Source organism: Pecten maximus, chromosome 2 (assembly GCF_902652985.1).
Source record: "Pecten maximus chromosome 2, xPecMax1.1, whole genome shotgun sequence".
Lineage (NCBI taxonomy): Eukaryota > Metazoa > Mollusca > Bivalvia > Pectinida > Pectinidae > Pecten > Pecten maximus.
Window position 1 is genome coordinate 48,457,327 of NC_047016.1, and position 25,722 is coordinate 48,483,048.

Genomic DNA, 25,722 nt, shown 5'->3' on the forward strand with positions numbered 1-25,722 from the left:
TGAAGCTGAAAAAATTACAGCATGTGTACAATGAATAATTAATATGAGCGAAAAAACAAAAGAATATTGACATAATAACAAAACCATTATTTCAATCCAAAGTTGATAAAACAAAGGAAGAAATGTGAAAAAGAGTTTGTTTGTGTGTTTGCTGGGTTTATCACCCTTTGAACAGCCACGGTCATTTTAAGGCAGGGTCTCCTTGTAGCAGTTGGTGACTACCTCGCTGTCGCATGCCATCAAGTGCATTTAGGTAAAGTAAAGTTTCTTGCTTAAGGACACAACAAAGACCATGCACACCGATTGGTTGGATTCCCAGCATCCCAAGAAAAACAAACTGACATGGGTAAAGATCATCGAACCACACACTTGAGATCTTCACCTGAGGCTACGTGGCTGGCGCTCTAACGGATTGAGCTATCACAGCCCCCACACCTGAGATTATGTGGCCAGCGTTCTAACCAATGGAGCTATGGCGCCCCCTGATATGCATAGAGTCATGATCTAGGTTCTAGATCTCCGAAAATGAGTATAAATTATTATGGATGGATTGAAAACAGGAATAATTTGTATAGTTTTTAAACATTGTTACATACTTTAAGCTACCACCATCCAAACGTTTGGGATTCAAATTTTATTTATCAATTAATCTACAGGTACCTGTAGAATGGAGTGTGGTAAAAAAAAACCAGGGACTTGAGAATTAGTTACAGTCTACTTGTATTTGGACATTCCCCAGTGTGTATAGCACATTTTGAGACGTTTTGGTGGGCTAGATTAAAATTTGGGGGTATTATTTTTACCGAATTTTAATCTAGCACCCCAAAAAATCTCAAAAAGGTGCAAATTAATACACGTAGACTGTAACAAATTCTCAAGTCCCTGTGGTAAAAACAGAACAAATCGTTTCAGCAATCAGATGTTTATAATATATACTTATCACTGAGGAAGCATTTTTAAAATTAAAGCACCTGATTGGTATAAAACGATATAATTGCTAATATAATGGGGAAATCACACTTCTGCACACCATTTAGTCGAAAAATGGCGCCAAAAATACGTAATTAACTTTTCGGAAGTCTTCACGTTTTATTATTTCCAAGGTGAAGGTTACCGAAGACTCTCTCCCAAGATGCTGTCGACAACTCGAATCCAGGGAATCCTGACTGTAAGTTTCTAATTTATCGATTGATAAGCAAAATCTTCCAAATAGTTCCAGTTTGATGTTGAACAATGCTTGTGTGGGTGATCATATTGCAATCGTTTGATTGTGCTGTCGGTTTGGGTTGATTCGATTATAAAAAATAACCACGTGAATTTTTCCTATGGAATGACCTATATCCGTTATTCGTTGTTAAGGAAGAAACTCATTCTTGCGGAACTGAAATGCACTGCTTTAATCAAGAATGCATTGTCTATTTTTCGTTATTCATTATTTTATGGATAGTTTCTTTGATGATAATCCTCATTTTACGTAACCGTTTTATTTTACCGGCGATACTAAGGGGCAATATGTCTGTCCTAATTTGCATACCGTTGTAAACTCGCTCCACATGGCATCGGATACGATGGAAATGTTTCAGATAAATATATGAGTTTGATTACCATAAATCAATTAGCCGAATATAAAAAGAACTCTCAGACCGTTAAATAAACGACACTTGCATTTTTTTGTATTTTGTATTAAAATCAAAGCAAATTTTTCCAGAGCGTTCTATTTTTAGACTAGTGATTGACATGACCTTATTTAGTACATGATAGGTAGCGGTCACGGATTTTTTTTTTCATAAAAAAATCCAAGTACTAATCTCTAACAAGGACTGTGGTAATGTTCTTGTTTGTGATGTTTTGACTTTTGACAGCCTTAAATTTGTAAATTTATATAAGGTCTGTTGACTGTTCACATTGACACCGGCTCCAGTTCTTGTGTAGCAGTTAAGCTCCACGCTGCAATTACAAAGCCCTTTATAAGTTTTTAAAGATTACACATTGTATGTTGATTCCACCAAGTTTTAAACGAAGTCTGTGTTCACATTGGCACTGCCTGCAGTTCTTGTGTAGTAGTTTATCTGCACGCTGCAAGTCTGTGAAAGAAATTACAAAGCCCTTTAGAAATTTAGAAAAAATATATTTGGATCTAAGCACTTGTAACACTTAGTGCTGGTACACAGGGTTTGTATAATATCAGTTCGTGCTAGAGTGTGCAAGAAATTTAATAGCGAGTAGTCAGTTACATAATCTACCTCACCTGTGGTTTAAGTGTTTACAGTTTACATTTAATAGATGTAAGAGTGCAGATATTTTTCTTAATGTCGGTTAACATCTGCTTTAAATGAGGATATTGGAGTATGGTACGGTGTCAAATTTCTTTGCAAATGTAATTAGAGTTTTCAGTATATGCCGAGCTTCTTTTACATGCTAAAAAGTAAATTATATATATATAGGGCTAACTATAAAAATATCTTGGTTTGCCGTAACCCGACCAGGGGGTTTTACATATTTGAGTAGGTAGGTAGTGCTGAACTTTTTTTATTCAGTTCTGAAAACAGATTTTCAACCTTTAATACAAAAACAAACCAGAATATAAACTGTCTGGAAATCATTCATTTTGTGATCTTAAACAAAAGAAACACACACCAAGCTTATTTGGGTTTGTGAGATGTATTTTTAAACTTGAAAAGCAACTTCGGAACATAAATATCTGTAACGGTCAAGTCATTAAAAAAAAAAAGTTGTATTTTTCCCAATGAAAATTATAAGTATGCATATTTTTTCTGGGTTGGGCGGGTTACGCCAAACCAATATTATTTTTGTTTTGGCCTAGATAAGTTGATTACACCTGTAACAGAGTGGTTATCTACAATATAAATGCTATGCTACATCTCTTATTAAAATGACAGCCAAGTGATTTTGTTCCATTTTTTTGTGTGTGTGAATTTCAGTAAATCAAAGAATGCTGTAATTTAAAACATTTAGTTCCAACTTAAAAGGGAAAATTATGATTTTAAATCTAAAGGCAAAGTAAGCAACTCTTAAACTTGACTTTAAAAATACTGCCAAATCACTTCTAGCACTGCAGTAATTAAAAAAAAAATTGCACTATAAAATATCAGAAATCCATGAGACTCTACTCTACGGTAAAATGATGGAGCAGAGTCTTGCAGGTTTTCAACGATGGACTGCATTATGCTACTGATTATTTGCCGTTGGATCTCAGCTTAGTTTCTACCAAGGCATTGATGAATTCGTCGCATCAAATTGTAGTACTTACAATATTCATGAAATTATTTTATTGTTAACAGGCTGCCTGCAGATCTCATTCCGCTCGGAATGTGGCTCGGGCACTATGGACAGGGAGGGAATCCATTGGAGAGGATGACCCGGACATGATGGCCATCATAAAGAAGGAGAAGGCCAGGCAAGTCAGTGGTCTGGAGCTGATCGCATCAGAGGTGAGACTTTGGATTATGTGTGAAGTCATTGTATTGGTTACAGCATGCTCTTTGTACTACTTGGGAGGATTAACAACTGTTTTCTGTCTGCCTGATGTTCTTTGTCTGTGCATTGTGTTGTCGGGGGGAAAATCTCTTGGACTCTTTCACAATCAACTGACAAATATTTTATCTGATTACCTCTTTGGATGACGAAGTTTTGTATATGTTTAAATCACATCTAGTTCTCCAACATATTCCAGATAAATGCTGTTCAGTATTTGTCTTTGGTGTATCGTGTATACTGCATCACTTCATTTGTTTTTTTATAATAGTCTAATAATTTCAGATGAACCAGGTGAAGAACTGCTGTAAATCAATGCTCTTATCCTCTATTTTTTTTTTTCTTCAAAAATGGATTTTCCCAGTTTGATATGTATCCCTTTGTGTATATTTATTAACATCAACATTTTCTTAAACAGAACTTTGCCAGTCGAGCTGTAATGGAAGCCCTTGGTTCCTGCCTCACAAACAAGTACTCCGAAGGATATGCAGGAGCTCGGTGAGGCAGCATCACAAAATCTTTTTTAACCACATTAATACAATTTCCATATTTATCTATTAAGCATTGCCCCTAGTACAAAATGAGTAGCTCCTTTTCATTAACTGAATTGCCTTTGATAATTCAAGTAGCGATGCAGGCACATTGGGCCTTTTTGCAGTTATTTTTTTATGAAATTTGGGGTGTCAAGTGGCAGCAGGGGCATTTATGTACAGACATTTTCTAGTTTTTGTTAAAACTGTAGAAAGTGTGAAACTATTCTTCTTCATAGGTTTCTTGGCATGTAAGTAGTTAAAACATTGCATTTTAAAAACAATGATATTTTTGTATGTTTTAAAATCAATAAATTTGTATACTTAAAAAAACTGATTTGTGAATATCATTCAGACTGTGAATACAAAATGTACATTGTACAATTTATATGCAGGTACTACGGTGGTAATCAGTTCATCGATGAGGTCGAGAGACTTTGTCAGAAGAGGGCACTTGAATTATTCAAGCTGGATCCAGAACAATGGGGTGTCAATGTCCAGCCGTACTCTGGTAGTCCGGCCAATTTTGAGGTGTTCACTGGAGTTTTGAAACCCCACGACCGTATTATGGGGCTGGATCTGCCCGATGGTGGACAGTAAGTTTATGTATAGAATTGGTCAAATTTTACAAATTTCTGGTTCTGTAGGTTTTTGTCACACAGATTCATCTCAGGGCTTTTTCTCACATTTTGGGAAGAAAATTAATGAATAAGGACAGATTTTTTTTTGCAGGAGTAAAATATGAAATAATTTCAATTGGGAATGGGGCCCATTAACAGCCCGAAAAAGCCCTGAATCTAGACCAATTTTACTACCCATGTAAAGGATATTTCTTACTGGCTGTTTTCCCCTATGACTAAAAACACCCCAAAGCATGAAAAAAAAAAAAAAGGAAAAAGACATATCTTGACAGTACGAAATATTTTAAATAATGAACAAATAAAATTCACAACACTTCTAGATCTTGTTTTATGAAAACCTTTCATCAAAATGAGATTTATATAAAATATAAATATCTTGTTTCATTTTCTCTTCTGTTGGCTCCTGTCTGCAGACTGTGGTACATCATAGAGGCCTGAGGCTGTTACCTCTGCACTAAGCCTTCCATTTCAATATCCTCCATTTAAAAATGGGTAATATTCGCCAAAGACTAAATTAATCCCAGTATCCGCACTGAAATATGGTTTCGGTGACTAATTCTTCTGTAACACTTCACCTTAAAAAGTATTTCTCTACTCCCATGTTTTATACCCTCTAGATACATGTCAAATTTTAACTTAGATAAATTTGCTCCTGTTGTGTGGAGTTTTGATAGAAAAGAAATGCATATTTAAAAAAGGTCGTTTTGGAGAGCTTTATTACATGGATTACACTTGGAGTTGTATTATAAAAAGAATATCTATGTTACAGTTTAACTCACGGTTTCCAGACCGACACAAAACGAATCTCAGCAACCTCTATCTACTTTGAGTCAATGCCTTACAGAATCAACGTAAGTATCACATATATATCTGTAATACAGATTCTCATACATCGAAAGTCCCCATTTTAGCAAAATTTGCATCTATGATAAGCCTTACAGAATTATTGTAAGTATCAAATATATATCTGTAATACAAATTCCTATAAACCATTTTAGAAAAAATTGCATCTATGATATGCTTGCTTACACTTAGTTTATGTTGACAACAGTCTGGAACAAATCAAACCGGGAGCTTCAGGACAATATCAATTTTCCATTTGGTCCAAAACTCAAAATTAAAACTGTAAGAAATTGGCTGCATTAAACCTAAAATATATATATAGAAAAAAAATTAGCTTCAATGGATATACTTTTTCAAGGTCCAAAACAGGAAACGTGTCTTTGTTTGTAAGTCATTAACAGCTGCAGTAAGAAATTTGTAGGAATGTGTGATCAATTCAACTATTGGCATCACTCACAGGGGACAAGAAAACATCTTAGAAATTTCCATTCCTAAGTGTAATAGATCTGTCTTGAAGTTGTACAAGATTACCCCAAATCAGTAAAGATAACATTATTCTGAAGTGTGATTGAACATTTTCACTTTTGTTTGCCTGTGTTCAAATCTAAATTAATAATAATAGCAAATCTCTAGTTCAATTCAATCCATTAAATCACAGTTATGTCCCTGCAATATTTCTTATTGGGACATTGAGAGGGCTTTTTTGTTCCACAGAACATAACTATGGCCGATGGGAGTAAACATGTATGTGGCTTTTACTGTCTGCATGTAGAGCGTGACCCACTTAACAATGCCAATCTTTATTTGTCAAAGCAAAACCTTTGATAACAACGACAAAGTTTTATGGCATGGATTTAAACCATTTCTAGTTACTATCTTGTCGTTACAAAGAAATATTGTTACCCTTCCGTCAGGTCATTGTCAAAGTAACATTTGTTTTTAGTTAAGTTTCTCAGAAAGTGTAAGTCCAAAAATTATTCTTATTTACCTACCTAAAGTTGTTCAACCATTTTCGAGGAATTATTGTAGAGAAAACTAGTGTGTTATGTGTCACCAGCTTTTTCTAAAGACTCTAAAGCTGCTCCCAGGTCCCAAAACCCAAACAATTAATGTAGCGAGATACCCACATTAGAGGTCTTTCAGTGTTGAGGTTCAGGATTGAAGAGGGTGCTCTCCGTCGCGGGATAGTATACGAGGGCGCATCGCCCGCCCATGCCCATGTACCGAGCGAGTTCCAACCAAGGGAGATTACCCCCCGGGTTTTCGCTACATAAAGTTGGATTTCTTCTCCATACAACTATAGTAAAGGTCTGAAAGACAATTTATACTATGGTTAATCACCCGGTATCCAATTTCTCTGGCAGTCATATTAGATTTTGTTTTCAAAACAAACTTAATGGAAAGTTATATAAAACGGCAAAAGTACAACGAAAGTATTGCATAGGTCACCATAGCAACAAAAAAGCATACTCCTCTGCCATTTGGAGGAAAAATTACAGTACTGTGTGAAATTATTTGCTCTATATCTTGTTTGATACTTTGAATTAAGAGATTGCTGCACTGTTAAATTGACTTGCTTTGAACTTGGTTGTTCAACAGAAACGCATTAGTTAAGAGTGATATTTGTTCAGTTTTGAGACTGTCAAGTCACTGATTGGAAAATAAAAATGGCTGACAGATGGTCCATTTTAAATTTTGACTGTTGAAAGTTGTTTCTGGATGGATCTTTCTGAATCTCAAATTTTGGTTTTTGGTTTCCTTTAAGGTATTCCCTCTTTGTGCATTGATAATTTTGTGGCTGCTCAGAAAACAAAATGGCTGAAAGGCAAACTTTCTCATTTTCTTCAGTCTTGCAGGGGATCATTTGTCTAAATTAATATCTAGATAAAAATGATTGTGACAAAGACAAAATGAACCAAGGCTAAACATTGTTAGCTCACCTGCCCGAAGGGCAAGTGAGCTTATGCCGTGGTGCGGCGTCCGTCGTCCGTCCGTCCGTCCGTCCGTCCGGCCGTCCGGCGTCAACTTTTTCATTCAAACAACTTCTTCTCAATAACCAAGAGGCCCAGGGACTTGATATTAGGCCTGTAGCATGCTGGGGTGAAGGGCTACAAAGTTTGTTCAAATAAATGGCCTTGACCTTCATTCAAGGTCACATGGGTCAAATAGGCTATAATCTTCAAACGACTTCTTCTCAATAACCAAGAGGCCCATGGACTTGATATTGGGCTTGTAGCATGCTGGGGTGAAGGGCTACAAAGTTTGTTCAAATAAATGACCTTGACCTTCATTCAAGGTCATATGAGTCAAATAGGCTATAATCTTCAAACGACTTCTTCTCAATAACCAAGAGGCCCAGGGACTTGATATTGGGCCTGTAGCATGCTGGGGTGAAGGGCTACAAAGTTTGTTCAAATAAATGACCTTGACCTTCATTCAAGGTCAAATGGGTCAAATAGGCTATAATCTTCAAACGACTTCTTCTCAATAACCAAGAGGCCCATGGACTTGATATTTGGCCTGTAGCATGCTGGGGTGAAGGGCTACAAAGTTTGTTCAAATAAATGACCTTGACCTTCATTCAAGGTCATATGAGTCAAATAGGCTATAATCTTCAAACGACTTCTTCTCAATAACCAAGAGGCCCAGGGACTTGATATTGGGCCTGTAGCATGCTGGGGTAAAGGGCTACAAAGTTTGTTCAAATAAATGACCTTGACCTTCATTCAAGGTCACATGGGTCAAATAGGCTATAATCTTCAAACGACTTCTTCTCAATAACCAAGAGGCCCAGGGACTTGATATTGGGCCTGTAGCATGCTGGGGTGAAGGGCTACAAAGTTTGTTCAAATAATTGACCTTGACCTTCATTCAAGGTCACATGGGTCAAATAGGCTATAATCTTCAAACGACTTCTTCTCAATAACCAAGAGGCCCATGGACTTGATATTGGGCCTGTAGCATGCTGGGATGAAGGGCTACAAAGTTTGTTCAAATAAATGACCTTGACCTTCATTCAAGGTCACATGGGTCAAATAGGCTATAATCTTCATACGACTTCTTCTCAATAACCAAGAGGCCCAGGGACTTGATATTAGGCCTGTAGCATGCTGGGCTGGGGTGAAGCACTACCAATTTTGTTCAAATAAATGACCTTGACCTACATTCAAGGTCACAGGGGTGAAATCGGCTCAAATCTGTAAACAATAATTTTGCGATAGCCAAGAGCCTCCAAGACCTGATATTAGGCCAATAGAATGCTGGAATGAAGGACTAGAAAATGTTTAATATGAATAAAACTAGCTTACAATGATATTTGAATAAAGAGGTAATCAACATAGTATCTTTAGAAATGACTTCAATCAACTTCAAAGGTGCTGTAGAGCCAGGTGAGCGATACAGGCCCATTGGGCCTCTTGTTATCCTTTAAGTTCTATATCCTTGTGGATTTTGTTGTAGAATCCTTAATTATTTAGAGAAGAAACCTGCTAATTAATTAATAGTAAACAATCAACACTTTAAGTATATGGCAGAAATTAAATAATTTAAATGGTAGTTGATCATGATCAGTCTTATTTTTCATGCAAATATTTTGTGTATGAACAAATCTAACTTATCAATGGTTGACTGTGTATAGTGAGTTATTAGAGCTTGAAAGCCAAACCAGTATGTTTATTTAAATAAACTCCCTCACTGCAATTTAGATTTTGAATTCTTTTATTACTTCCTATAAAAGTTTTTAAATATCTCACTCTGAAATCTACATACACTTTGACAACAGTTACAGCTTGGTGATGGAAAATTTTCAGCTATTTCTCCTTGGTATGTTACAGATGACTGCTTATATGTAAAAAAAAAAAAAAAAAAAAAGCCAACTTTTAATGGTTTTGTATACATTATTGTATTTGTATATCCTGGTTGGTACATTTCCAAATGGAATATTTAAATATATTTTAACCCACATTTAACATGCAAACAAGCGCCTTGACATGTGAATGTCACTCCAGCGCATGTAGGATTATATGTGATTCTGTAAATTAGGAATGCTCGGAATCTGGACTCTAATTAAAGTTTTTTGTTAGCTCACCTGGTCCGAAGGACCAAGGTGAGCTTATGCCATACCGTTGTGTCCGTTGTCCGTCCATCTGTCGTCCGTCCGTCAACAATTGACTTCTTCTTCATAACCACACATCAGAATTTGACCAAATTTGGTCAGAAGCATCCCTATGGGTAGGGGACTCAAAATTGTACAAATGATGGGGCTGACCCCTGGGGGCCTCCGGGGCGGGGCCAAAAGGGGTCATTTTTTTGCGCTATTGATATAAACGACTTCTTCTCTGAAATCAAGCAATGGCTATCACTCATATTTGCCTGGTCCATCACTATGGGGTAGGGATTCAAAATTGTACAAATGATGGGGCTGACCCCCCAGGTGCCTGAGGGGCAGGGCCAAAAGGGGTCAATCTGGCTATATTGATATAAACAACTTCTTCTCTGAAACCAAGCAATGGCTATCGCTCATATTTGCCTGGTAGCATCATTATGGGGTGGGGATTCGAAATTGTAAAAATGATGTGGCTGACCCCCCAGGGGCCTGAGGGGTTGGGCTGAATGTGGTCAATTTAGCTATATTGATATAAACGATATATTCTCTGAAACCGAGCAATGCCTGCCATTCATATTTGCCTTGTAGCATCACTATGGGGTTGGGATTCAAAATTGTACAAATGATGGGATTGACCCCCAGGGGCTTGAGGGGCAGGGCCAGATGTGGTCAATCGGGCTATATTCATATAATTGACTTCTTCTCTGGAACCAAACAATGGATATCTCTCATATTTTACTGGTAGCATCACCTTGGGGCAGAAATTTGAAATTGTACAAATGACGGGACTGACCCCCTGGGGTCTAAGGGTCGGGGCCAAAAGGGGTCAGTTTTACAGAATTGATATAAACGACTTCTGCTCTGACACTAAGCAATGGATATCACTCATATTTACCTGGTAGCATCCCTATGGGGTTGGGATTCAAAATTGTTCAAATGGTGGGGCTGATTCCCCAGGGGTCTGAGGGGCAGGGCCATAAGGGGTCAATTTGGCTCTCTTAACATAAACGACTTCTTTGAAACCAAGCGATGGATATCGCTCATATTTGCCTGGTAGCATCATTATGGGGTGACGGTGGGGATTCAAAATTGTACAAATGATGGAACTGACCCCCAAGGGGCCTGAGGGGTTGGGCTGAATGTGGTCAATTTAGCTATATTGATATAAACGACTTCTTCTCTGAAACCGAGCAATGCCTGCCACTCATATTTGCCTTGTAGCATCACTATGAGGTTGGGATTCAAAATTGTACAAATGATGGGATTGACCCCCAAGGGGCTTGAGGGGCAGGGCCAGATGTGGTCAATCGGGCTATATTCATATAATTGACTTCTTCTCTGGAACCAAACAATGGATATCTCTCATATTTTACTGGTAGCATCACCTTGGGGTAGGAATTTGAAATTATACAAATGATGGAGCTGACCCCCCAGGGGCCTGAGGGGTGGGGCCAAATGTGGTCAATTGGGCTATATTGATATTAGCGACTTCTTCTCTGAAACCAAGCAATGGATATTGCTTATATTTGCCTGGTAGCATCACTATTGGGTGGGCATTCAAAATTGTACAAATGGTGAGGCAGATCCCCCGGGGGCCTGAGGGGCGGGGCCGAGAGGGGTCAATTTGGCTGAATTGATATGAACAACTTCTTCTCTGAAACTAAGCAAGGGATAACGCTCATATTTGCCTGTTAGCATCCTTTTGGGTAGGGATTCAAAATTTTATAAAGGAAGGAACTGACCCCCACTCCCCCCGGGGTGTAGAGGGCGGGTTCAAAAGGGGTCAATTGGTTTAAACAACTTCTTTTCTGAAACTAAGCAATGGATATCACTCACATTTGTGTGGTAGCATCCCTATGGGGTTGTGCCAAAAGTTAATTTTATTTCATCGATTAATGCATTTTTGCACATAAAATCCTCACGTACCCATATGAAATGCCTATGATATATTGACATAGCAATACCAGTGACAAATATACTTAATCATCATTCTTGTTTCATATCTCATGAAATCCAGGTGAGCGATACAGGCCCTCTGGGCCTCTTGTTTAGCTCAGTTTCTCAAAAAGTATCAGTGTTAATTCAACCAAACCTGGAATATAGTTGCATTGTAATACATACATTTCAACCCATTTTTTGGGGAAAAACCCAAAGACTTTGAGAAATTAATATAAAATCTTTATTGCTTCTCCAACTGATTTACAAATTAGTTTATAGTCAAATGGAAATGAATTGTATCATATACCTGACATATTATCCTCTCACTTTTCAGAAAGAGTGATCAATATTTACACATGGCAACATTTTATTTCATTGTCCTATAATAAGTTGATCCCGTACTTGGAGACAGGCTCAATGGTTTGGCCCACTGAGCTTATTGCCAGATATTAATGATTAAATTCTTTGACGAAAGATGATTGAAATGTAGGACTAATTTAAAACTCAGCAAACTGTCTATACTAAATACAGATAGTAATGTTGCCTGTCATATATAACGTCATAAAATCACAGTAAACTTTTTAGGTCACCTGAGACAAAGTCTCAAGTGACCTATTCTAATCCCCTTTTGTCCGTCGTCGTGCGTCGTCCGTCGTCCGTCGTGCGTCGTGCGTCGTGCGTCGTCCGTCGTCCGTCGTGCGTCCGTAAACAATTCACATTTTCAACTTCTTCTCCAAAACCCACAAACCAAATTCTATGAAATTTGGCAGACAGCTTCTATGGCTAAAGGTCAACCAAAATTGTAAATTATATGGTCCCCACCCCCTAGGGGCCTGAGGGGCGGGGCCAAAAAGGGTCAAATTGACTAAAACTTCAAAAATCTTCTTCTCTACTCTCAGATATGCTGGAATCAAACACTCTTCATAGATGGAAGGGTCTTAAGGTGCTTTACCAAAATTGTAAACTTCATGACCCAGGGGTTTCACGTTTGCCCCTGGGGAGGGGCTAAACTTTACTATAGTTTATATAGGGAAATCACATTTTTGAATTTAATTTATTTTATTTCTATTGGAATTCATTCTAATTTTGTAAACATTGTCAGCATGGGATGACAGTTTGATGACATGCACATGTTGGCCCTGACTGACCCCCAGGGGCTGATGGGCGGGGCTAAAAAGGGCCAAATTGACTAAAACTTCAAAAATCTTCTTCTCTACTCTCAGATATGCTGGAATCAAACACTCTTCATAGATGGAAGGGTCTTAAGGTGCTTTACCAAAATTGTAAATTTCATGACCCAGGGGTTTCACGTTTGCCCCTAGGGAGGGGCTAAACTTTACTATAGTTTATATAGGGAAATCACATTTTTGACTTAATTTATTTTATTTCTATTGGAATTCATTCTAATTTTGTAAACATTGTCAGCATGAGATGACAGTTTGATGGCATGCACATGTTGGCCCTGACTGACCCCCAGGGGCTGATGGGCGGGGCTAAAAAGGGCCAAATTGACTAAAACTTCAAATATCTTCTTCTCTACTCTCAGATATGCTGGAATCAAATACACTTCATAGATGGCTGGGTTTGAAGGTTCTTTACCAAAATTGTGAATTTAGGACCCTGGGGTCTCAAGTTTGCCCCTGGGGTGGGGCTAAACTTTACTATAGTTTATATAGGGAAATCACATTTTTGACTTTTATTTCTATTGGAATTCATTCTTATTTTGTAAACATTGTCACCATTGTGTTACTATAGTTTATATAGGGAAATCACATTTTTGACTGATTTGTTTTGATTTCTATTGGAATTCAAAAAGGTTCATTTAAATAAACTGAAATATTTCAAATCTCAGGTGACCGTTAAGGCCCATGGGCCTCTTGTTATTTCTACATACTGTTAGTATATATATATAAAAAAAAAACTATAATGATATGATATGGTGATGCAGTATCCTGTGTAGCAATGCTGATAACTGTGGGGCCGCGGTGGCCGAGTGGTTAAGGTGTCCCGACACTTTAACACTAGCCCTCCACCACTGGGTTGTGAGTTCGAAACCTACGTTGGGCAGTTGCCAGGTACTGACCGTAGGCCGGTGGTTTTTCTCCGGGTACTCCAGCTTTCCTTCACCTCCAAAACCAGGCACGTCCTTAAATGACCCTGGCTGTTAATAGGACGTTAAACAAAACAAACCAAACCAAACCTGATAACTGTACGCCGTCTTTTTTCTACATACTGTTTGTATTTAAGATCTGTGTAGCCATGTTGATAAATGTACACTGTACGTCCTCTAATACCTGGTACATATAATGCATCCCTCAGTCATACATCTGAACCCTTCATAACATGTCACATGTTTATAATAATCTACATGCTTGTTATATTTAAACAAACAAAAAACATAACCTTCATCCATATGATTAAATGTAAGTTTTTCTTGAGGCAGTTTATAGAAGTTGCTTATGCGTACCTGTCAAGATAGGATTTCTGACGATAGAGAAAATAAATTCCCTTTCTGGTGTTCGTAAATCTTCTATTTAAATTATACTGTAAATTTGATTAATAAAGCATAATAATGAAATGGCTTTTATTTAAATTTCTGAAGTTAAAATTTAAAAAAATATATATAATATGTAAATTCTATTAAGTAAAAGCTTCATCTCCAACCAATATACAATGCTACAAGGAGTGTAAAGAAAATGTTCCTTGTTCCAGTAATTCAGACTTAGAGCAGTATTTTAAGTTGATAGACTGATTTTAGAGCAGTATTTTAAAGTTGATAGACTGATATGGGAAAACAAATTTATCCGAACAAATATTCATTATGTTTGTTGGTTAACTTAGAAGGCTTGAACATTTGACTGGTAAATTGAAATTTGATATTGACTCTTAAGTGATGTTTTGTTTTGTGTTAAATACATTGCAGCCTCAGACCGGTTATATTGACTACGAGAAAATGAGAGAGACTGCAAAACTGTTCCGCCCCAAACTGATCGTAGCCGGAACTACCGCCTATTCAAGACTGCTCAACTATCAGGCATACCGAGAGGTGGGTATTGTGTAAATTGATTTGATAATGATTTTTTAAAGAACAGAAAATTTAGGACTAGATATACGGTTGAATACCTAACAAAAAAATTTACAGGTGCAGGATTGTTTCAGAAAACTAGAGCAAGAATTGAATTATTGCTGCTGAAAAATCAAAGGTGTAACAGTATAAGGTAGCATATAGCCTTAACTCAAATATACATTTTAGTGGTAAGGTGTTGACAGTAGCATATAAATTAATCTGTAAAGCAACTCAGCAGATATGTAGTATAAGGAAACATATAGTCTTTACTCCAACACAAATCACAGGTGTAATGTAGAATATTCTCTTAACTCTAATGCAAATTACTGCTGTAAGGTAGCATATTCCCTTAACTCTGACACAAGTTACAACTGTAAGGTAGCATATTCCCTTAACTCTGACACATATCACAGCTGTTAGGTAGCATATTCCCTTAACTCCCAACATAAATTACAGCTGTAAGGTAGCATATTCCCTTAACTCTGACACATATCACAGCTGTTAGGTAGCATATTCCCTTAACTCCCAACATAAATTACAGCTGTAAGGTAGCATATTCCCTTAACTCTGACACATATCACAGCTGTAAGGTAGCATATTCCCTTAACTCTGACACATATCACAGCTATAAGGTAGCATATAAGATATTGCCTCTAAACAGCATTAAACCTTTAAAACATGATGTTATTTTACAGATTTGTGATGAAGTGAATGCAATCATGATGGCAGACATGGCCCACATTTCTGGTCTGGTAGCAGCACACATCATTCCAAGTCCATTTGATTATGCTGATATAGTGACATCTACTACTCATAAAACACTACGAGGGCCCAGGTATGTTATCCGACATCTACTACCCATAAAACATAATGAGGGCACAGGTATGTTATCCGACATCTACTACCCATAAAACACTACGAGGGCCCAGGTATGTTATCCGACACTACCCATAAAACACTACGAGGGCCCAGGTATGTTATCCGACATCTACTACCCATAAAACATAATGAGGGCACAGGTATGTTATCCGACATCTACTACCCATAAAACACTACGAGGGCCCAGGTATGTTATCCGACATCTACTTCCCATAAAACACTATGAGGGCCCAGGTATGTTATCCGACATCTACTACCCATAAAACACTACGAGGGCCCAGGTATGTTATCTGAACTCTACTACCCATAAAACACTACGAGGGCCCAGGTATGTTATCCGACATCTACTACCCATTAAACATTACGAGGGCCCAGGTATGTTATCCGACATCTACTACCCCTAAAACACTACGAGGGCCCAGGTATGTTATCCGACATTTGCTACCCATAAAACACTAGGAGGGCCCAGGTATGTTATCCGACATCTACTATGAGGGCCCAGGTATGTTATCAGACATTTACTACCCATAAAACGCTACGAGGGCCCAGGTATGTTATCCGACATCTACTACCCATAAAACACTACGAGGGCCCAGGTATGTTATCCGACATTTACTACCCATAAAACACTACGAGGGCCCAGGTATGTTATCCGACATCTACTACCCATAAAACACTACGAGGGCCCAGGTATGTTATCCGACATCTACCCATAAAACACTACGAGGGCCCAGGTATGTTATCCGACATCTACTACCCATAAAACACTACGAGGGCCCAGGTATGTTATCCGACATCTACCCATAAAACACTAGTACGAGAGCCCAGGTATTATCCGACATCTTACCCATAAAACACTACGAGAGGCCCAGTATGTTATCGAACATCTACTACCATAAAAACACTACGAGGGCCCAGTATGTATCAGACATACTACCCATAAAACATTACGAGGGCCCAGGTATGTTATCCGACATCTACTACCCATAAAACACTACGAGGGCCCAGGTATGTTATCCGACATTTACTACCCATAAAACATTACGAGGGCCCAGGTATGTTATCCGACACCTACTACCCATAAAACACTACGAGGGCCCAGGTATGTTATCTGAACTCTACTACCCATAAAACACTACGAGGGCCCAGGTATGTTATCCGACATCTACTACCCATTAAACATTACGAGGGCCCAGGTATGTTATCCGACATCTACTACCCCTAAAACACTACGAGGGCCCAAGGTATGTTATCCGACATTTGCTACCCATAAAACACTAGGAGGGCCCAGGTATGTTATCCGACATCTACTATGAGGGCCCAGGTATGTTATCAGACATTTACTACCCATAAAACGCTACGAGGGCCCAGGTATGTTATCCGACATCTACTACCCATAAAACATTACGAGGGCCCAGGTATGTTATCCGACATTTACTACCCATAAAACACTACGAGGGCCCAGGTATGTTATCCGACATCTACTTCCCATAAAACACTACGAGGGCCCAGGTATGTTATCCGACATCTACTACCCATAAAACACTACGAGGGCCCAGGTATGTTATCCGACATCTACTACCCATAAAACACTACGAGGGCCCAGGTATGTTATCCGACATCTACTACCCATAAAACACTACGAGGGCCCAGGTATGTTATCCGACATCTACTACCCATAAAACACTACGAGGGCCCAGGTATGTTATCCGACATTTACTACCCATAAAACACTACGAGGGCCCACGTATGTTATCCGACATCTACTACCCATAAAACATTACGAGGGCCCAGGTATGTTATCCGACATCTACTACCCATTAAACATTACGAGGGCCCAGGTATGTTATCCGACACCTACTACCCATTAAACACTACGAGGGCCCAGGTATGTTATCTGAACTCTACTACCCATAAAACACTACGAGGGCCCAGGTATGTTATCCGACATCTACTACCCATTAAACATTACGAGGGCCCAGGTATGTTATCCGACATCTACTACCCCTAAAACACTACGAGGGCCCAGGTATGTTATCCGACATTTGCTACCCATAAAACACTAGGAGGGCCCAGGTATGTTATCCGACATCTACTATGAGGGCCCAGGTATGTTATCAGACATTTACTACCCATAAAACGCTACGAGGGCCCAGGTATGTTATCCGACATTTACTACCCATAAAACATTACGAGGGCCCAGGTATGTTATCCGACATCTACTACCCATAAAACACTACGAGGGCCCAGGTATGTTATCCGACATCTACTACCCGTAAAACATTACGAGGGCCCAGGTATGTTATCCGACATCTACTACCCATAAAACACTACGAGGGCCCAGGTATGTTATCCGACATTTACTACCCATAAAACATTACGAGGGCCCAGGTATGTTATCCGACATCTACTACCCATAAAACACTACGAGGGCCCAGGTATGTTATCCGACATTTACTACCCATAAAACATTACGAGGGCCCAGGTATGTTATCCGACATCTACTACCCATAAAACACTACGAGGGCCCAGGTATGTTATCCGACATCTACCCATAAAACACTAGTACGAGAGCCCAGGTATGTTATCCGACATCTACCCATAAAACACTAGTACGAGAGCCCAGGTATGTTATCCAACATCTACTACGAGGGCCCAGGTATGTTATCCGACATCTACTACCCATAAAACACTACCGAGGGCCCAGGTATGTTATCAGACATTTACTTCCCATAAAACACTATGAGGGCCCAGGTATGTTATCCGACATCTACTCCCCATAAAACACTATGAGGGCCCAGGTATGTTATCCGACATCTACTACCCATAAAACACTACGAGGGCCCAGGTATGTTATCCGACATCTACTACCCATAAAACACTACGAGGGCCCAGGTATGTTATCCGACATCTACTACGAGGGCCCAGGTATGTTATCCGACATCTACTATGAGGGTCCAGGTATGTTATCCGATATCTACTTCCCATAAAACACTACGAGGGCCCAGGTATGTTATTTGACATCTACTACCCATAAAACACTACGAGGGCCCAGGTATGTTATCTGACCTCTACTACCCATAAAACACTACGAGGGCCCAGGTATGTTATCCGACATCTACTATCCATAAAACACTATGAGGGTCCAGGTATGTTATCCGACATCTACTACCCATAAAACACTACGAGGGCCCAGGTATGTTATCCGACATCTACTACCCATAAAACACTACGAGGGCCCAGGTATGTTATCTGTCGTCGTATAACGATTCATAGATACTGCAGAGGGCTGTAGACTGATTTTCAGGTCAAGAACAAAACTTAAAACTCAAGGCGATGACCAAAACAAGTGATGTTGTAATACCATCAACTAAATGATTATTCAATTTCGGAGATTTTGGATGATATCCCAAGAAAATGGAGCCTATGATATATTAATAATCTCTGCTTGAATGCTGTTTCAGATCCGGAATCATTTTCTACCGTAAGGGTGTGAAGGGTGTTGATAAAAGGGAAATGAAATTAAATACGACCTGGAAAAGAAGATCAACAATGCTGTGTTCCCGTCTCTCCAAGGAGGGCCACATCAACACCAAATCGCTGCAGTAGCTGTGGCTCTCAGACAGGTAGGTGGGCCACACAAATCGCTGAGGAAATGTCAAAAATTGGTCATATTGTCTTCTAATGAGGAAAATTTAGATATTCGGGGAACCAAAGTATTCATTTATCATGTAGATTGTAATTAGGATAATATTTAGATGAATTATGTTTTAGAAATTGTTTTGATTAAAAGAAAACAAAAAAGTTTTTTGTTTTCGGATTGATATCATGTTTATTTCAAATCTAAAAAAATTGATATTGATCAAGCTGTGTCTAACATAATCTGAAATGAAAAAATTGCTTTCTTGTGGATTACCATGTTTAATTAAGATTTGGACAATTTAATCACTTTGTCTAACATAATCTGAATTATGAAGTGTAGTTATTTGGGAATTATCATGTTTAACTAAGAACTAGAAAAAAAATGTATGTCCTGCATTATAATCATGTAGAAAGTACTTTCCTCTTTGAATTTCACATTTTGCATTCAGCAGGGGTTCTGGAATCATATGCAGTGAAATACATTTGATTGTGGACTTGGTTAAAATTTGTTCCCGTTATAGATCTGATTTTCTCCCTTGTTTGTACTGCGCACGTACAATAGGTACATTGTTTTATCTAATTTTCATTGTTCTTTGGTGTTAACAATAACATCCATGTTGATGTGTTTCAGGCACAGAGTCCAGAATTCAAAGATTATCAGCTGCAAGTTGTCCGTAACGCACAAACAATGGCCGATGCCTTGATCAAGAAGGGATATGATGTCTTAACTGGTATGTAGCGGTCCAGGGGTGTAAAAAAATGTTTCTGATCACAAACTCCGGGCTAGTCGACACCAAAATCCACTTGCCTGAACTAAAAATCTACAGGCCCAACAAATATGAGAGGAAAAAAATCAGAAAATTAAAGATTTAACTAAAAACATTTCAGAAAACTCTTTTAGATTACATATTAAAATCTATGCTAATTATTGTGATAACGGGAGGTCTTGCATGATCAATTTGACACAAATGACTCCATATCATTCAGATTTACACTTCGGTAAGATTATTGCAAAAAATATTAAGGTTTTAAAGTGTGTTTTGGACACCCCTGTGAATAGAATTGAATTTGAATGTCTCTCTATCTGCTGAAACGTAACGGGCAAGTCACTAGCCCCGGGCCTGTATGGTTGTAGTTTTCACTAGCCCAGGTTAAAAATTTGGTAGCCCTGGATGTCGGACTAGCAGATATTTACACCCATGCGGTCACTAAGTGGTCAGTTTGTTATCAGGGCACCCAATACTTGGCTAGAAACTTGGCTAGTTCCTGGATCAATAGCAATTGGCTTACAATCTTCATGAACTTAAATATGACAGTTGGTTATTTGTGAACTTATGTTTGAACCAATCTTTCAAACAATTCTTTCAAACAATTTTGTTTGAAAACTCATATATTTTTTATGTTTGATGGTACAGCTAATGTCTCTGTTATGTGTAGGTGGGACAGACAACCACTTGATACTGCTTGACTTGAAACCAAACGGCACGGATGGTACACGTGTTGAGAGAATCCTGGAATTGTGTGAGATTTCGGTCAACAAGAATACAACAGCCGGTGACAAGAGTCCATTCACCCCCGGTGGCCTTAGAATAGGTACGTAATCAGGATGTTATTTATTGATGTCTGTTTAAATCTGAAAGTAGTTGTTTCTATTAGCTCGCCTGCCCAAAGGGCAATGAGCTTATGCTGTGGCGCAGCGTCCATACGTCCGGAGTTAACTTTTACTTTATCTGTACTTGCTTTATGAGGCCATGGAAATTTAAGAGAAGTCCTATGCATGGGGGTGCAGGAGAAAACAGGTCTGATTATATAATGCGGTTTTAATTAAATACTTTTGGTAATTCTTGTTTGAATAAACCCGGAGTCCTGGCTGTGTCAATATTAAATAAGAATAGCCCTTACATCCACTGTATTTTACCAGCAATAAGCCTATATCTGGTATCGATCACATCCACATGTTGGTCTTCAATAGAATTGCCAGCAGGTGTAATTTCTTTGTCCCATCCTTAGCTGTTGAAGGTCATATTAAACAATACAAACCAAACCGTTGTCCTGTAATAAGCTGATTTCATGATATCAGGTCAAGTTTTGGGCCTCACGGCTTTACTTTCTTTGCCCCATTGACCAAAAAGATTATGAACATCTGCCATCAGCTCGTCCTTCCATCATTCCATCCGTCTATCATCCATCATTTATACCTTACAATCTTGTTCTGTCTAAAACATTGTATTTCAGCCAAATTTTCTATTTTGTATGGTCTCTGAGAATAGAAAGGTGTAAGGGTTTCAGAGAGAAATGATCATCCTGCAGTTACCGTATTTATCTGCAAATGAGCTCCTTCATTTTTGCAGAATCTTGAATTTAAAAAAGTCAGCCATTCAAAGTGGTTCAAAAATATGTCTCCGCAAAACTTTGAACCAGTGGTGGGGCTTACATGATTTGGTTTGTTTTTATTAACAGCCACGGTCATTTAAGGACGTGCCAGGTTTTGAAGGTGGAGGAAAGCAGGAGTACCCGGAGAAAAACCTTACATGAGGATAAATACAGTGTACATTACAAATGAAATGAATAATGTCATGTTTTGTCTTGAAGGAACTCCCGCCATGACTTCAAGAGGAATGAAGGAAGCCGACTTTGAAAAAGTGGTGGATTTAATAGACCGTGGTGTACAGATAGCCATAAGTGCTCAGAAAAACACAAGTATGTTCCCCTTTCTTAGAATCCATGTTAAATGGAAAAAGAAAGTATCAGCTTAGATAAAGATAGCTGTTTTTTCTGTGATAGCACAATTTCAAGAAAACCTATAACAAACATGTAAACATGGACAAGATATGGTTTCTGAAAAACTTCCTTTTGTGTTAAATTTTGATGTTAAAAAGGATGTTAAGACTTGATGTGAATACCTCTAATGAAATAAAATTATCAAATTTTATCTCAGTTCATTACAGTACAGAAACCGAGATGTTTTTATATGTTTCGGTACTGCAACCAATACGTTTTTATATGCTTACCAAATTTTGATGGACATATTATGGAATACCTATACAGTATTCCGATTTGTCCACCTATCCATCAACACTGGATTTTAAGGCTTTTGGCAAGTTTCTTCAGATGCCTACAACTTTGTCAAAAACAGTGCTTGATTGTTAATTCATCACAAAAAAAAACTTAGATAATCTTGTTAGGTCTTACTTAGAGGATAGGATTTTTATTTTTTGTTTGGTAAATTTTTGACGTTTGCAACTGCTTTTTTTTTGGCAGGATAAAAAAGTTTTTTGCCTTTGATGCTAAAACTATCATTATATATGCATGGACTATCAAAACAAGGTTGTTTAATGTATAGATATATTTGAATGGCCAAAAGGGCCTGTAAGGACAATGGTTAATTGATACACTTATTAACATCATGATGTATATTTCTTTCAGAAACAATTAAGGAATTCAAGGCATTTGTGGATTCTGATGCTGATACCCAATCACAAATAGCTGCTCTCCGTGATGAAGTGGAAAATTTTGCTAGGAGTTTCTCCATGCCAGGATTGGAGGAGCGATAGACAGACATTTAGGCATTTTCACTATTCATATCACTGCGGGAAAAAAATCTTGTTCATTCGGACATTTTCCTCTAGATCTGATACATAAGGTTTTTGGTCTTCACATTTCATGACACAAAGTTCTGAGCATATTCTATTTACATATGTCACCACAATTTAAGCTGCTTTTATTAAACTAATAATGATTTAAAATCCCTTTATACCCCTGTATACTAATAAAGTGTACAGCAATTGCATTCTAATCATTGTCAGCTCTGCATTGTTTTTTAAATCGTAAAAAATTTGCTGCCTACATCCAATTTAAATGAAGTGACAAATTTCTATAAAGTTTGCTTTCTTTATATTTTGACTCAGCAACTTTTATTTAAGGACGAGGTAGCCTCTAGGTGTTTTAGGACATTTCTGACATTAAATATGAAAAGCACAGTAGTGCCACCAACTGCAAAAACAGTTATGTAATGTCAGCAAATGAGCTTGGCATTGTAGAAATTATACTTTTTTTAAACGAGTTGTGTAAACATGTTATATATTAGCTAACTGGTCATGTGCAATTTTGGTAAAATTAGACGTAGTCACAAGGTGAAATGTAACGGTTGGTTTCTACGCGAGAACTACAGAATATCATCTCTGAGCAACAAATGAAGGAGTGATTTTATAAAATAAACATACCACGTAGTGTCTGAATAAGCTAACAGGTCTATGGTCTAAATAAATAAAGATGTTTTTACATATTGAGATTTTTATATATGAGATTGTTTTAGATTTGTTTCACAAAGTAACAATATTTTTTATCTTGAATAGTCAATCTTACTAGGTGTGTAGTTTGTACATTGTCATTGACTCGATCTCCACATACTGAAATCTAATCTGCTAACATGAAAACATTACTGGTAATAATTCTTATCCTATGGATTCAATTTTACATTAAACATTGCTACAAGTAGTCTTCTGGTCAAGATTATTGAGAAAGGTACATGGTAGAATGCAGATAGTGTTAGGTTTAATGATTGATAAAACTGCAGCTGATGCCCGTGATGTAAATGCTTTGCTAGTGTTCATTTTTGTTTGGAAAGTATGTGAACGTTTATCCTTTATCTTTGAAAGGAAATAAATAAATTATTGATATTTAGCGGGCAACCTTTTAGTGATATATTAAAGATCTCTATATGGTGAAACGGGATTTTTTTTTTTAATTTGAAGTTTTAATTTCTTATTTTACCCCTGCTTTATTGTATATTTATGTGTACAATTTTTTAGTTGGGGCCATTTTGAACTCTTATTCACAGTGCCATTTTATCTTGTGATCTGAGCCAATATTTCATTCAGCTTTGGAGTCTATATTACTCTCAAAGAAGAAATTAATTTTAGCGATTTGGAAGCCTTGGTTACTTGGTGTATTGATTTGAGGTGATTTTTTGTATTATATCTTAAATATGTTCAAAATAGGCAATTTTCTTTTCAGTATTTATGGACCTGTCAAATTTTTACAATTTAGAAAAACAAGTTTTAAATTTTTCATTGAAATTTTTTTTCATAAATTTGTGAAATTATTCCTCTCAAAAAACAACATATTTCAATATTAAAAAATGGTCCTCCTTGTTTAAGATTTTTTTTCTCAATAAGAAAATGTGTTGAAGTCGTTAATATGTACGAGTTGTGAATTACTGGTATATTTTACATGTGTTTGACAGATTATACTTAGTTGTGTCATGTTGAAAGGTCATGTTAACAGTACTCTGCTTTGGTGATTAGATCTGAGGAAAAGATTTTTTATTTGAATCTTTTTCAGCTTATATACGGTATATCACAAATTTATACATTACTTTTTATTTTATTTTCCCACAATGGTGTTGAACTTATCATCGAATTACAATTATCTGTAGAGAGTTTAAAAACATCTTATTAAAATATATTGAAAATTTGGTATTGTTCTGGTTTTCTGTGTTTTACTACTGGGGAATCATATCTGTAACAGGCCAAGTAAACTACGTTTTGGACCTTAAGAAGATGTTTGAACAAAACTTCCTGAAACTTGGTGAATGTATACATCACATACCAAGTTGTGAACTTTGGCTTATTTTTGGACCCACTTTTTCATGGCAGTTGTGCCCCTTTCAGTTACGACAGTAGACAGCGTTTTATACATAAATACATGAAAGTGTTCTGGACACAGGTTATTATGAGCTCAATATCAAGATCCTTGTTCTCCTCCAGGGCTGACTGCGTGATGTCACTCTGGGTATGGTTGCTGTTGTAATATAAATCAATGTTTGCCTAATGTCTATTGAGTCTGTTCTTGAAAAGATGTCGGATTGTGCATTCACATTTGTTTGGTAGGGAAGGGGCCGAGTTGTTAAGGTGTCAAGACACTTTATCACTAGCCCTCCTCATCTTGGTTGTGAGTTCGAATCCCATGTGGGGCAGTTGCCAGGTACTGACCGTAGGCCGGTGGTTTTTCTCCGGGTACTCCAGCTTTCCTCCACCTCCAAAACCAGGCACGTCCTTAAATGACCCTGGCTGTTAATAGGACGTTAAACAAAATAAACCAAACTAAACCAAACATTTGGGAGGGAGTTCCAGGGATTTAACACACTGGATAAAATTATGATAAATGAACATATATATTGCTTGCTTGTTCTTTATAACAATATTTTTGTAAATGATGACCTTCACACATCTAACAATATGTTATTTATGACCTCTTGTTCATTGGTTGGAATTGAACTTTTAAGAACTTTCTGCGACTAGGGTATCATACCCCTCTGTTGTGTGTAATCTTGTACACTTGAATTATATCACCACTTTTGGTCTTATGAATCATAATTTTGAAAGTTTTAAATGCCTTCGTCTTTCTTCATATGGTAAGTCTTTCATTCCTGGTATTTGCGATTTCCCTATAAGACATCTCTATACATGTATATATAGTAATAATAATAAAAAACACAAACCAGAAATTCACACTAGCGCTTTCAACATGCTATATATAAACCATAGTAAAGTTTACCCCCTTCCCCTGGGGCAAATGCGA

The 25,722-nt window shown here is 37.7% G+C and overlaps 1 protein-coding gene across 1 annotated transcript; it reads left to right on the forward strand.

Moving 5' to 3' along the window:
• The first annotated feature begins 1,050 nt into the window (after nt 1-1,050).
• Nucleotides 1,051-24,616, forward strand: LOC117322335 (serine hydroxymethyltransferase, mitochondrial-like). Its single transcript, XM_033877196.1, is given in 13 exon segments — nt 1,051-1,168; nt 3,303-3,452; nt 3,914-3,993; nt 4,421-4,621; nt 5,436-5,517; nt 14,476-14,598; nt 15,315-15,454; nt 18,963-19,005; nt 19,008-19,124; nt 19,772-19,871; nt 20,578-20,733; nt 21,733-21,840; nt 22,567-24,616. Coding segments are annotated over 13 exon segments (1,464 nt in total). The 5' UTR covers nt 1,051-1,132; the 3' UTR covers nt 22,695-24,616.
• Nucleotides 24,617-25,722: the final 1,106 nt, after the last annotated feature.